The sequence below is a fragment of the Loxodonta africana genome, chromosome 16, assembly GCF_030014295.1.
Source record: "Loxodonta africana isolate mLoxAfr1 chromosome 16, mLoxAfr1.hap2, whole genome shotgun sequence".
NCBI lineage: Eukaryota > Metazoa > Chordata > Mammalia > Proboscidea > Elephantidae > Loxodonta > Loxodonta africana.
Window position 1 is genome coordinate 78,837,045 of NC_087357.1, and position 13,168 is coordinate 78,850,212.

The 13,168-nt window shown below is 43.4% G+C and overlaps 1 protein-coding gene across 6 annotated transcripts in view; it reads right to left on the bottom strand.

Annotated features, from left to right (window-relative positions):
• The window catches only part of TMEM254 (transmembrane protein 254), a 97,969-nt gene extending 87,536 nt beyond the window's left edge, over positions 1-10,433 (bottom strand). For 2 of the 6 annotated variants that reach the window (XR_010318146.1, XM_064269801.1), the window contains exon 1: positions 10,133-10,433. Coding sequence is in view for 5 of the 6 variants with exons in the window: in XM_064269801.1 (XP_064125871.1) it covers positions 10,133-10,424 (292 nt within the window). In the remaining variant the exon portion in view is untranslated. Of the gene's footprint in view, positions 5,428-7,132; positions 7,193-7,381; positions 7,486-10,132 lie in introns of all 6 variants that reach the window. The other 4 variants (XM_064269804.1, XM_064269803.1, XM_064269805.1 and 1 more) reach the window with 4 other exon arrangements.
• Between the last annotated feature and the right edge of the window lie 2,735 nt (positions 10,434-13,168).

Below are 13,168 nucleotides of genomic sequence, written 5' to 3' on the forward strand. Positions count from 1 at the left end.
GAAAAAAAAAAAAAAAGAATTTTAATCTTGTGGTTGAAGAGGAATTACTGTCTTTTTATTTTATTTACTCCTTCCATCTATTCTCACTTGGCTTACTTTGTTGTTTTTCCCTGGATTCTAAACTTGAACAGTTAGTTCATTCATTTTCTATCTTTCTTGCATTTAAAATGGTGCATTTTGCACTCAGAAACCAGTCTTGTTATTGCCCAGGGCATCTGTATTACACAATCGCTCCTCATGTGATTCTAACATGCAGAAACGGTTAAGAAGCAGTGCTTTAAAGATGGACCAGATATGAATCCTAGCTTGGCCACTGACCAGGCTGTGACACTGCACAAGTCACTCAATCTCTCTCAGAATCAGTTTCCTCATTTGAAAAATAGGAGTAATAGTACCTACCTCACCAAGTTTTGAGATGATTTATGAGATAATATACACAAACTGCTTAGTATAGCCTGGCATATAGTAATAATAAACGCCTGCTTATATAGTCTTTCAAATTAAACCACCTAAAACAAAGTCCACGAGAGCCAAAGTATAACCTTGAGTATACCCCATCTGAATTTAGAGACCATCTCAAAAATAAATTTGACACATTGAACATTAACAATTGAAGACCAGAGGAGTTGTGGGATGACTTCATACATGAAGAAAGCAAAAGGTCATCAAAAGGACCGGAAAGAAAGAAAGACCAAAATGGATGTCAAAAGAAATTCTGACACTTGCTCTCGAACGTAGTATTCTATGTTGCTAAAGCAAATGGAAGAAACGATGAAGTAAAAGCGCTGAACAGAGGATTTCGAAGGGCAGCTCGAGAAGACAAAGTGAAGTATTAATAATGAAATGTGCAAAGATCTGGAGTTAGAAAACCAAAAGCCAAGAACACACTCAGCATTTCTCAAGCTGAAAGACCTGAAAAAAAAAATTTAAGCCTCAAGTTGCAAATATTGAAGGATTCAACGGGCAAAATATTGAACAACATGGGAAGCACCAAAAGAAGGCGGGAGGAATATACAGAGCTTGTTGACCTTCAACCATTTCAACCATCTTCCATATGATCAAGAACCGATGGTGCTAAAAGAAGAAGTGCAAGCTGTCCTGAAGTCGTCGGAGAAAAACGAGCCTCTAGGAATTGACAGAACACCAATTAAGATGTTTCAACAAACAGAAGCAATGCTGTTAAGCGCTCACTTGTCTGTGCAAAGAAATTTGGAAGACAATTACCTGGCCAATCAACTGGGAGAGATCCACGTGTGCCCATTTTAAAGAAAGGTGATCCAATGGAATGTGTAAATTAATCAACAACATTGATATCACATACAAGTGAAATTTTGCTGAAGATAATTAAAAAATGGTTGCAACATCACATCAACAGGGAACTGCCAGAAACTCAAGCTGGATTCAGAAGAGGACGTGGAACAAGGGATGTCATTGCTGAGGTCAGACGGATGCTGGCTAAAAGCAGAGAATACTGGAAAGACGTTCACTTGTTTTTTATTGACTATACAAAGGCATTCGACTGTCTGGATTGTAACAAATTATGGATGACATCACAAAGAATGGGAATTCCAGAACACTTAACTGTACTCATGAGAAACCTGTACATAGATCAAGAGGCAGTGGTTCGAACAGAACAAGGGGATACTGCACGGTTTAAAATCAGGAAAAGTGTGCATCAGAGTTATATCCTTTCACTATACTTACTAAATCTATATGCTGAGCAAATAATCCAAGAAAAGGACTATATGAAGAAGAAACATGGGATTAGGAATGCAGGAAGACTCATTGACAACCTGTGTTATGCAGATGACACAACCTTGCTTGCTGAAAGGGAAGATGACTTGAAGTCCTTACTGATGAAGATCAAAGACTACAGCCTTCAGAACAGATTACACCTCAACATAAAGAAAACAAAAATCCTCACACCTGGACCAATAACCAACTTCATGATAAATGGGGAAAAGATGGAAGTTGTCAAGGATTTCATTTGACTTGGATCCACAATCAACACCCGTGGAAGCAGTAGTCAAGAAAACAAAAGATGTACCATGTAGGGCAAATCTGCTGCAGAAGACTTCTTTAAAGTGTTAAAAAGCAACAATGTTACTTTGGGGACTACATCTAACCCAAGCTGTGATATTTTCAATCACCTCATATGCATGCGAAAGCTAGACAATGAATAAGGAAGGCTGAAGAAGAACTGATGCATTTGAACTGTGGTATTGGTGAAGAATACTGAATAAACCATGGACTGCCAGAAGAAAGAACAAATCTGTCATAGAAGTACAGCCAGAATGCTCCTTAGAAACGAGGATGCCAAGACTTTGTTTCACGTACTTTGGACATGTTATCAGGAGGGACCAGACACTGGAGAAGGACATCATGTTTGGTAAAGTACAGGGTCAGTGGAAAAGAGGAAGGCCCTCAACGAGGTGGACTGACACAGTGGCTGCAACAATGAGCTCAAGCATAACCATTTTAAGGATGGCGCAGGACTGTGCAGCCTTTCGTTCTGTTGCACATGGGGTCGCTAGGAGTCGGAGCTGACTCAACGGCACCTAACAACAACACAAATGGGTAAAAAAGGCCAGACAACCCATTAGAAGTGTGTTAGTTGCTCTGACAGGGATCACAATAGAGGGTCCCAGACAGAGCTGGAAAAAAATGTAAAACAACATTCTAACTCACAAAAAAAAGACCAGACGTACAGGCCTGACAGAGACTGAAGAAACCCAAGAGTATGGCCCCCGGATACCCTTTTAGCTCAGCAATGAAGTCACTCCTGAGGCTCACCCTTCATTCAAAGATTAGGCAGGCCCATAAAACAAAATGAGACCAAATGGGCACACCAGCCTGGAGGCAAGGACTAGAAGGCAGGAGGGGACAGGAAAGCCAGTATTAGGGAACCCAAGGTCGAAAAGGGAGTGTGTGGACGTGTCTCTTGGGGGGTTGGTAACCAACGTCATAAAACAACAGGTGTACTAATTGTTTAACGAGTAGCTAGTTTTTTTCTGTAAACCACCTAAAATACAATAATAATAATGATTAAAAAATTCAATAAATAGCAGAATTAAAAAAAAAGCAGTGTGTTAGTGAGGGTGTGAGGAAATGGAAACTGCCATACACTTTGGGTGGGCGTGTAGATTAGTCCCAAAGTTCTGAGGGCAATATGGCAAGAAGCCAATTAAGTGTTCATTCTTTAATCCCAAAATTCCAAATCTAAGACTTCAAGGGAATAAATATCCAACTGGGCCAAGATGTATGAAATTTATTTTGTTGCTCTATTGCTTATAATAGTAAAAAAAAAAAAAAAACTGGAGACTTAAAAGTCCATCAGAAGGAGGATTTATTAAATACATATATTCACATCCATACCATCGAATGTTGTTCACTAATAACATGGATAAGGTTAAGTGTATGTATTATACGTACTGACACGGAAAAAGGCACGTGTGACAGTGGGAAGAAGTTATAGAAGAGCTCATATACGTGTATATATGTATGCATATACGTACACCTATGTATGTATGTACATGCATATATAGACACAGTACGTGTGTGTGTGTACAGATAGATATAATTATAAATGCATAAAACTGTCCCTGAGATATGAACTAAAAACTCTTAACAGTGACTATCTTTGGGATTATGGAAGACTCTCACTCTCCATTTTATATGATTGTGCATTTTTAGCATTAAATGTATAACTATTTACAGCAAACATGTATGACTTTTGAAATGAGCAAAACAATGAAAATATTTCCGTTTTGGAAAATGAATTTATATTATCCTAGAAATGTACAGGATACTTAGAAAAGGAGAGGAAATGAAGAATTAGGATGCCACCTCGGAACAGCAGGCCCACTGAACGGCAGCGCTTGTTTCTGCATTTTTCACAGGAATGAAAGGTGGTGGCCGGGAGGGCCCAGGAGGATTTTCCTGGGGCCATCGCAACTTACTCTTCTCTACACACCTTATCTGTAGTCTTAGCTTATTTTGTCTTTTTATAAGGCTTTCTTAATTGGCGTCTCCCCTAAAGATTCCTCCAAGATTCTGGCAGATGTGAGATCATCTTTGCTTGTGAGTGTACTTTTACCTGCCCTAGAAAAAAGTCCTTTCTGTAACCTGCAAAATTTCACAACTGTCTGTCTGACCACCCAAGGCTGCCTGATCACAGGGTATATCCACATTCCAGGTACTGCCCTGTTTCTACATTCTGATTGTGTCTACTCAACATAGGAATGTTTGGATACACGGAAAACCCTTCTAGGGACTGCCTAGCAAACTGGGGTACATACACAGCAAAGATCTAGTGTCTGAACTAGGAGAACAAGAGCCATATATCATGAAGGGAAAACTCCAGAATGTAAAAAAAAGTAAGAGTGAACATTCATGTTGGCTTCAAAGAGCTGCTATTAGATTTATCCCTAAGGAAAAATCTTCCTAAAATTTTTGTTGAAATGTTTTTATGTCACAAGAGACTCTAAGGGATCTTTCAAAGAAAAGTTCAACCTCCTTTTGTAAACAAGGCAGATCAAAATGGCCAGACACCATTTTTAACCTACCAAAAAAGACTTAGTAGTTTTTCCCCAACAGCACTTTCATAGCATAAAATGTATAACTTTCAACAGCAAACATGTATTACTTTATGCAATGAAAAATGGTTAAAAAATTAAAGGTTCACTGACAGAGGGTTACTTGAGCATAATGGAATTATTATGGAATATTATAGAATATTCAATTAGGAAAATAGAATATAAACTTTAAAACCATCTACACCAAAAGATCTTTAAAACATGGGCCCCTTTGCCGCAGAGTGAATTCCAACTCATAGCAACCCAGTGGGACAGAAAACTGCCCCGTAGGGTTTCCAAGGAGCAGCTGGTAGATTCAAACTGCTGACCTTTTGTTTACCAGCCAGGCTCTTAACCACTGCCCCACCAAGGCTCCTAAAACATGCAAAAGTGCTTAGTATTATGATTATAGTAGATATAAAGCTAAACAGACGATCTAATCTTACCTCTGGTGAAAACAGAATTCACCAAAATATTACAAGTAGTTAATGCTCAGGTGTGGGATGGGGGAGGCTGCAAATGCACTACATAGCTTCATTCATTCATTCATTTAAATTTATTCATTTATTTGTAATTCAAAAAGAATATTTATCCAGATTTATACTGCCCGTGACACCTTCCAACATACGAGACCGTAAAGAAATGATTTCAAGAACATGACAATAGCGACCTACCCTCTCTAGGACTGTTTCTCCTCCGCCCTTCAAACAACTGTACAGCAGCAGGATGTTAACTGTGACTCTAGTTTTCATTAAGGCTCCAAATGCTGAGAACAGAATCGGTGGCAGGCGTTCCTCCACTCTCAACCGCAGGCCTGAGCTGCCCATCGCCAAGCTCAGATCTCACTGGGAGGCTGAAGAGGTCAACCGGAAAGAGGTACTAGCGTGCCGTGGTCAACCAGAAAGAGGTACTAGAGTGCTGTGACATTGCCTACCATGAGCCATGCCCAGAGAATGGCCGCAATGGAACCACTAGGAGAGCTAATCATGAGACCCCAGAATGTGGGAGATGTAGAGATGAGTATCTGATTCATACTTTAAAAGTGTAAAGACTTAGTGCAGCCGGCCTGGTGGGACAGCAAAGAGACGTGGCTGCACTGGGCACTGTGAGCATACCGGATTTTCAATGGATAAGGAAGCCACTTACCATGAGCCATACAGATCTTGTGGAAGGGCACTGGATATGGGTGCATTTAAAAGAGGCCCTGTCCCAGAGGCCTACCTGGAAGGTAGCAGTCATCTCCATAAAGAGGTAGATGGTTCTGAGGATGAAACTTTAAGTGGCATGTTGGTGGAGGTATCTGAAAGAACCATCAAGGGAACTGCAGAAGGGAGATCCCTAGTGACAGTTTCCCGAAAATCCACTAATACCTCTCTGGAAAGAAAGGGCCGGTACTGGGCACGACACACACAGGACCCAGCTGCCAGACCACAAGACAGTAGCCATTTAACCACACCCAGCACACCGAGGGGTCACAAGCCACTGTTGCTACTGAAAGCACAGAAGGAGAGAGAAGACATCAACTGCGCCCTCTTCCCCACAGCAGGCGCTCGAACCCCAGCCGGATGAGGGCAGACATTGTGAATGGAATGAGAGTTCAGGGTTCTAATAAACAGAGCGGACTGGACTTGATAATATTAGATAGTGACTGGAAAACCTATGAATCGGCCTGAGGTTTCATCCAGGGTTGGGGCAGAAGGAAGGGAACAATCCACAGGATGAGTTTACTGGAGAGGGGTGAGAAAGACGAAAGTCACTTTCTGCTCCTGTCCTAGAAAGCTCAGCTTGTTCAATAAACCGAAGATGGAGTAATGTAACCTATCTAAAGCACTTAACTGTGTCTGGCATAGTATGTACTCAATCAATATTGGTTGTTTTCATTATTAACATTTAGTAGTAATAAGGTATCTTATTTTCTATTTTTAGAGATATGACAACAATAGAGGTGACAGTTAGTCAGGACCAGAAAAAAAATTAATTGTAAAGCAATTTGGTGTTACTATAACCCTCTTTTTCACACTGCATAAGCCTGAAGTACAAATATACCGAGCATCTTTTCTGCGACTCGCACATAGTACTGCCCTACCCTGGTGTCTGCTGAGTAACATCCGGTTCAGTGGTTTTCAACATGCTCTGTACCCCAAAAGTTTCTGTGGAGCTTGAAAAAATAAGATTCCTACACCTGAAGTCAGACCTACAGAACTGGGATCTCAGGGCTGGAAAGCAGACAGGCCTTATTTTGAAAAAGCTCTTCAGGTGATTCTATTTTGAAACCAGGATCAATTCTAATCTTTTGCTTTTACTGGGGTTGTACAGAAAAAATTTTTAAATAACAAAATTCATCTGAATAGCAAAGTCATTGATTAACGCAAACAAAATGAATTCACTCATCAAATAGTTACTGAGCACTCTCCCTGGGCCAGGCTTAGTACTAGGCATGGGATTCGACTCTGCCCTGCGAGTGCTCTCAGCCTCCAAGTGCGTGAGTTTTTTTAAGTGTGGCTACTCTCAACTTAGACACCAAGAAGAACGTGACAAAGACCTCTGCGAAGACTCACTTGCATAATACCATGGCATACAAGGACTCTCCCACATGAATCAGCCAGGCAAGCCAGTACCTGGAACAAAAACAATCTAGTTGAAGGTGGTGGTTATGTGCTGATGAAATCTAACACTGAAATCTCAGAAAGAAAGGTGCCCTAACGTGAACCAGCCCCGCTCACACATAAACTCAACTGCAGGCCTGCCAGGTCCCCAGTGAGCCTGGAACTCCCACGCCCACGTCCCATTTCTGCAGATCTCCTTACCCATTGTGCATGAGGGTCTGATGGTGGGCCACCAAGTACTGAGTGAAGGAGCCCAGGGGACCCAGGTTCTGATAGGGGATACTCTGAGGCCAGAAGACAACCCACTGAAAGAGAACCAGAGGCACAGAATACCTATGAGGTCATTTAAAAGGTCAGCAAGCTTTTGCTTTTGAGAGAGACTATGAAATAATCCTGACTTTGTAAGACCATCCACACTGAGGTAAATTACTGCAGACCAAAGAAATTCTGAACAAAGTCACCTGGAACCGTGCTCTCGACTTCTATTTCTTAAAAGCTATATAGTGAGAGATTTATGCTGAGGAAACTATGTGGTTATTAGACTCAGTGCCCAGGGTGGATGGCTCCAATTCTTGACGAATTCTACCAAAAACATGATAAAAGTTATTAACCAGTTTTAAGAGTTTATGGGCCTGAGATAGCTTTTTTGCTGCATATACTATGGCTTGAGCCAAACCCCTACTTAATTTAGAACCCCTTTCTCTTTTTCTCTCTTTCTCTTCTTTCATGGTCCCTGTGTGTTGCAAGCACTTTGCAACTGCCTACTAACCTCAAGGTTGGTGGTTGGAACCCACCTACTTGCATCGCGGAAGAGAGGCCTGACAATCTCCTTCTGTAAAGGTTACAACTGAGGAAACCCTATGGAACAGTTCTACTTTGTAATATGGGGGTTTGCCACAAGTTGAAACTGATTCGATGGCAACCGGTTTGGGGTTTTTGTTTTTGTTTTCTCTTCTTTCACTTTTTCTACCCCTAAACTGGGACTGGAAACCCTGGTGGCATAGTGGTTAAGAGTTAGGCTGCTAACCAAGAGGTCAGCAGTTCAATCCACCCGATGCTCCTAGGAAAACCTATGGGGCAGTTCTACTCTGCCCTGTTGGATCACTGTGAGTCGGTATCGACTTAACCGCAACGGGTTTGTTTGTTTTTTTTTGTTTTAAACTGAGAAAGATCCACCGTGCAGAGCTGGTAAATAATTGAGACGGGTTTTGTGAAGTGCTAACGAGGACCACTGGTGGCACAGTGGTTAAGAGCTCAGCTGCTAACCACAAGGCCAGCAGTTCGAATCCAATAGCCACTCTTTGGGAACCCTATAGGGCAGTTCTACTCTGTCCTACAGGCTCACTATGAGCTGGAATCGACTCAGTGGCAACAGGTTTGACTTGGTTTAAAACCTTAATTACACAAGGTTTTGTAGTATTACCAACTTTTCCTAAGTCTCTGTGTTGTAACTTCTGCCACCTTAGCAGAATAAATAACTAAGTACCAACAGTTCCAAAACTTATTGTGCCATTCACATGTCAGCCTAGAGCAATACTACCTTTCCCACAGTTTCACACCCAAAATTTAAATAAAACATAAAACACCACTGCATCCTTCCAAACTACAGAAATGGAGGGAGTAGCCAGCTCTACCATGTCCCAATTTGAAGTCCCTCAAAGCCTTCTTCCATTTATATTCTAACTAGTCAGAGACCCAGAATCAGAGCACAGAAATGGACCTTCGAAATTTTTCAGTTCAACACCTTCATTTTACCTATGGGGAAACCAGACAAAGACAATCAGATGTGACACCAACCCACAGAACACTGCGGGCGTAACAAAGCCCCAATCTTCAGGATCTCCTGGGCAGTATCTAAACAGCCTCACCCTCCTTCAGCATTACTGCAACATCGTTCCCAACCTACTTTTACAGACGTCTTGCCCATAATCCTTTCAGTAAACTCCCTGTTACCCAGACAGAACTTGCTCTTACCCTTGGTAGAGAGTCTCTGTCTTCTTGTTTCCACACTGATGTCTTACGTTATATCGTCTCTATCCCTTCTGACCAATTAAACCCTACTCAGCCTTTAGGTTTACTCCCGTTTTCTAAGCAACCCCAACGGCCTCAAACACTCTGCTGCCAGAAGCCCTCCCCTGAGTGACCCTATGCTAGTCCGTCAACTTGGCTTCCTCCCCCGTGAGCTCATCTCAGGCTCGGATAAGCCGCAGTAACCGTGGAGGGACAAGGACTGAAAAGCAGGCTCGCTCTAAAGAGGACACCACCCTCCGAGCCCACGGAACTTCCGCGGACACCCGTAACCTAGGCAACCGCCCGCGCACATGCGCAGAGGCGCCGTCTCCCAGCGCCCCCCGCCCCGCCGGGCCCTGGCGGCCGGCACACACGCGCCCCGCGCCCCACGCCTCACCGTGAAGCAGCCCAGCCCCAGAGCCGTGACCAGCGACGGCAGGGCTCGGGCTGTGCGGAAGTAGGCGGTCGCGGCGCCGCCGGCCCCTGACACCGCCGCCATCTTGGGAGGCCTGAACAGCGAGTCGGCGGGCGGGAAGCCGCTCCCGCCCCCACGTAGGGAGCCTGCCGGGCCGGTTCCTCAGGGCTCCTGCAGACCAGCGAGCCTGCTCGCTCCGGGCTCCGGGCTCCGGGCTCCGGGCTCCGGGCTCCGGGCTCCGGGCTCCGGGCGCGCGGGAGCCGAGACTGCGCCCGCGCCGCCCCTCGTCGCCGGTGGGAGCGGATCCCTCGCCCCGTGCACTTACCCTCGCCCCCTGGGGTTACCCTCGCCCCGTGCACTTACCCTCGCCCCCTGGAGTTACCCTCGCCCCCTGGAGTTACCCTCGCCCCGTGCACTTACCCTCGCCCCCTGCGGTTACCCTCGCCCCCTGCGGTTACCCTCGCCCCCTACCCTCGCCCCCTGCGGTTACCCTCTCCCGGCCGCGCCCGCCGGCCCCCTGCAGTTACCGTGTAGTAGCCTATGGAGAGGGTGATGACCGTGAACCAGAACGGACTGCCCCGCCGGAAGTAGGCCCCCTTGCCTGCCGAGGTCCCCATGGCGGTAACCGCTCTCCCAGACTGTGCAGCTGAGCGCAGCTCGGCGCGGGGGGGGCGGGCCTGGGGGCGGGCCTGGGCGACGTTGGCCGCCACCCGGGAGAGGGCAGTTGCTGCTCGTTTGGAGAGCCTGAGGGCAGGAGCCGGTCTCACCACCTCGCCGAGAACGCGGATCTTGCTTGACTCCTGGCTCCCGCCTGGTCATCTTGCAGGAGGGCTCTCTTCCGGATTGTCACTTTCCCGGGTCTAAGTTGAAAGTGTGGGACTAGATGGTGCTTCATGGCTCTAATAATTGCGAGTCTGATTTTTGAACTTCAGCCCTGTGCTAGATGTCTGCCTCAGTTTCCCCATCTGTAAAATGGGGTGGAATAAATGACTTAATACCTGTAAAGCAATCGGGACAGTGTCTGGCACAAGGTGCTTTTTAAGTTTTGGTGGTTAACACTGCCGAGCCTTTTACTGTAGGTGCCAGGGCCTCTGCCAAGTGCTGTGCTCTCACTGCGCAGTGGAGATTTAGAAGAGGCGTGGGTCGATCTGAGGGGCTTCTGTTTAGGCTTCATGTGGTGTTTGACCCGGGGCTTAAAAATGGGTAAAAACAATAAACATGTTCAAGGCATTCTTCTAAGCGCTGAGTTTCTGATAAAGGTGGTGAAAAATTAGGAAACTGAATAGCGATGAAGGTTGCACAACATGAGGACAGTAATTGTCACTGGATTATATACATGTGAGAAATACTGAAGCGGCAAGTGTTTTGTTATACCTTTTTTCCCACAATAATAATAATAATAAACATGTAGGGAAAACTGAAAATTTAACTGCATCCAAATTAAAATCTACATTCTTATGAAAGACCATAAATAAAGATGAAAGACCCAGAAGAAGGAATTCTCAATTCAAATAATAGATAAATAAGTAAAGGATATGACTTGGATCTCCCCAAAACAAAAAACATGGATGGCCAAGAAATATGAGAAGTTGGTCAACCTTACTGGCAATTTTAGTAATCAAAAATGAAGCAAAAACAAGATTATTTTTCCTTAAGATCAGCCTACCAGGTATCAAGACACTATAAGGAGCTATAATAATTTAAAATATTTGTTATTTGATACATGTATGACGAGTAGATCCATAGAAAAATGACACCGACTCCACAGATAGACTTGATATATCCAAGCATTTGTTTATAATAAAGGTAACATGTCAAATTATGGAGGAAAAAATGGACTTATTAGTAAATTATTTTGGGATTTAAGGTTATCTATTTTGGAAAAAAAACATTTTAAACTCTATCCCACTTTCTCCAAACACAAACAAACAAACCGAGCAGCACCATACGGGACAGAGATAATAGTACCTCCAGGGGAGTTTTGATGAGATGGCTGTAAGAATAGGATGGGCATATGCTGAGATACAGAAAGAAGGGGAAAAAGAAAAAAATTTCCCCAAGATCATAGGATGGGGGGGGGGGTTAGGGAAATTTTTAAGCAAAAATGAATGTGTGAACCAAATCAATACCATTCACAGTAGCCCCCAAGAAGATAAGATACTTAGGAATAAATCTTACCAGAGATGTAAAAGACCTATACAAAGAAAACTACAAAGCTCTACTACAAGAAATTCAAAAGGACATACTTAAGTGGAAAAACATACCTTGCTCACGGATAGGAAGACTTAACATAGTAAAAATGTCTATTCTACCAAAAGCCATCTATACATACAATGCACTTCCGATCCAAATTCCAATGTCATTTTTTAATGTGTTGGAGAAACAAATCACCAACTTCATATGGAAGGGAAAGAAGCCTCGGATAAGTAAAGCATTACTGAAAAAGAAGAAGAAAGTGGGAGGTCTCACTCTACCTGATTTCAGAACCTATTATACAGCCACAGTAGTCAAAACAGCCTGGTACTGGTACAACAACAGGCACATAGACCAATGGAACAGAATTGAGAACCCAGACATAGATCCATCCACGTATGAGCAGCTGATATTTGACAAAGGACCAGAGTCAGTTAACTGGGGAAAAGATAGCCTTTTTAACAAATGGTGCTGGCATAACTGGATATCCATTTGCAAAAAAATGAAACAGGACCCATACCTCACACCATGCACAAAAACTAACTCCAAGTGGATCAAAGACCTAAACATAAAGACTAAAACGATAAAGATCATGGAAGAAAAAATTGGGACAACCCTAGGAGCCCTAATACAAAGTATAAACAGAATACAAAACATTACCAACAATGATGAAGAGAAACCCGATAACTGGGAGCTCCTAAAAATCAAACACCTATGCTCATCTAAAGACTTCACCAAAAGAGTAAAAAGACCACCTACAGACTGGGAAAGAATTTTCAGCTATGACATCTCCGACCAGCGCCTCATCTCTAAAATCTACATGATTCTGTCAAAACCCAACCACAAAAAGACAACCCAATCAAGAAGTGGGCAAAGGATATGAACACACATTTCACTAAAGAAGATATTCAGGCAGCCAACAGATACATGAGAAAATGCTCTCGATCATTAGCCATTAGAAAAGTGCAAATTAAAACTACGATGAGATTCCATCTCACACCAACAAGGCTGGCATTAATCCAAAAAACACAAAATAATAAATGTTGGAGAGGCTGCGGAGAGATTGGAACTCTTATACACTGCTGGTGGGAATGTCAAATGGTACAACCACTTTGGAAATCTATCTGGCGTTATCTTAAACAGTTAGAAATAGAACTACCATACAACCCAGAAATCCCACTCCTCGGAATATACCCTAGAGATACAAGAGCCTTCACACAAACAGATATATGCACACCCGTGTTTATTGCAGCTCTGTTTACAATAGCAAAAAGTTGGAAGCAAGGTGTCCATCAACGGATGAATGGTTAAATAAATTGTGGTATATTCACACAATGGAATACTACGCAACGATAAAGAACAGTGACGAA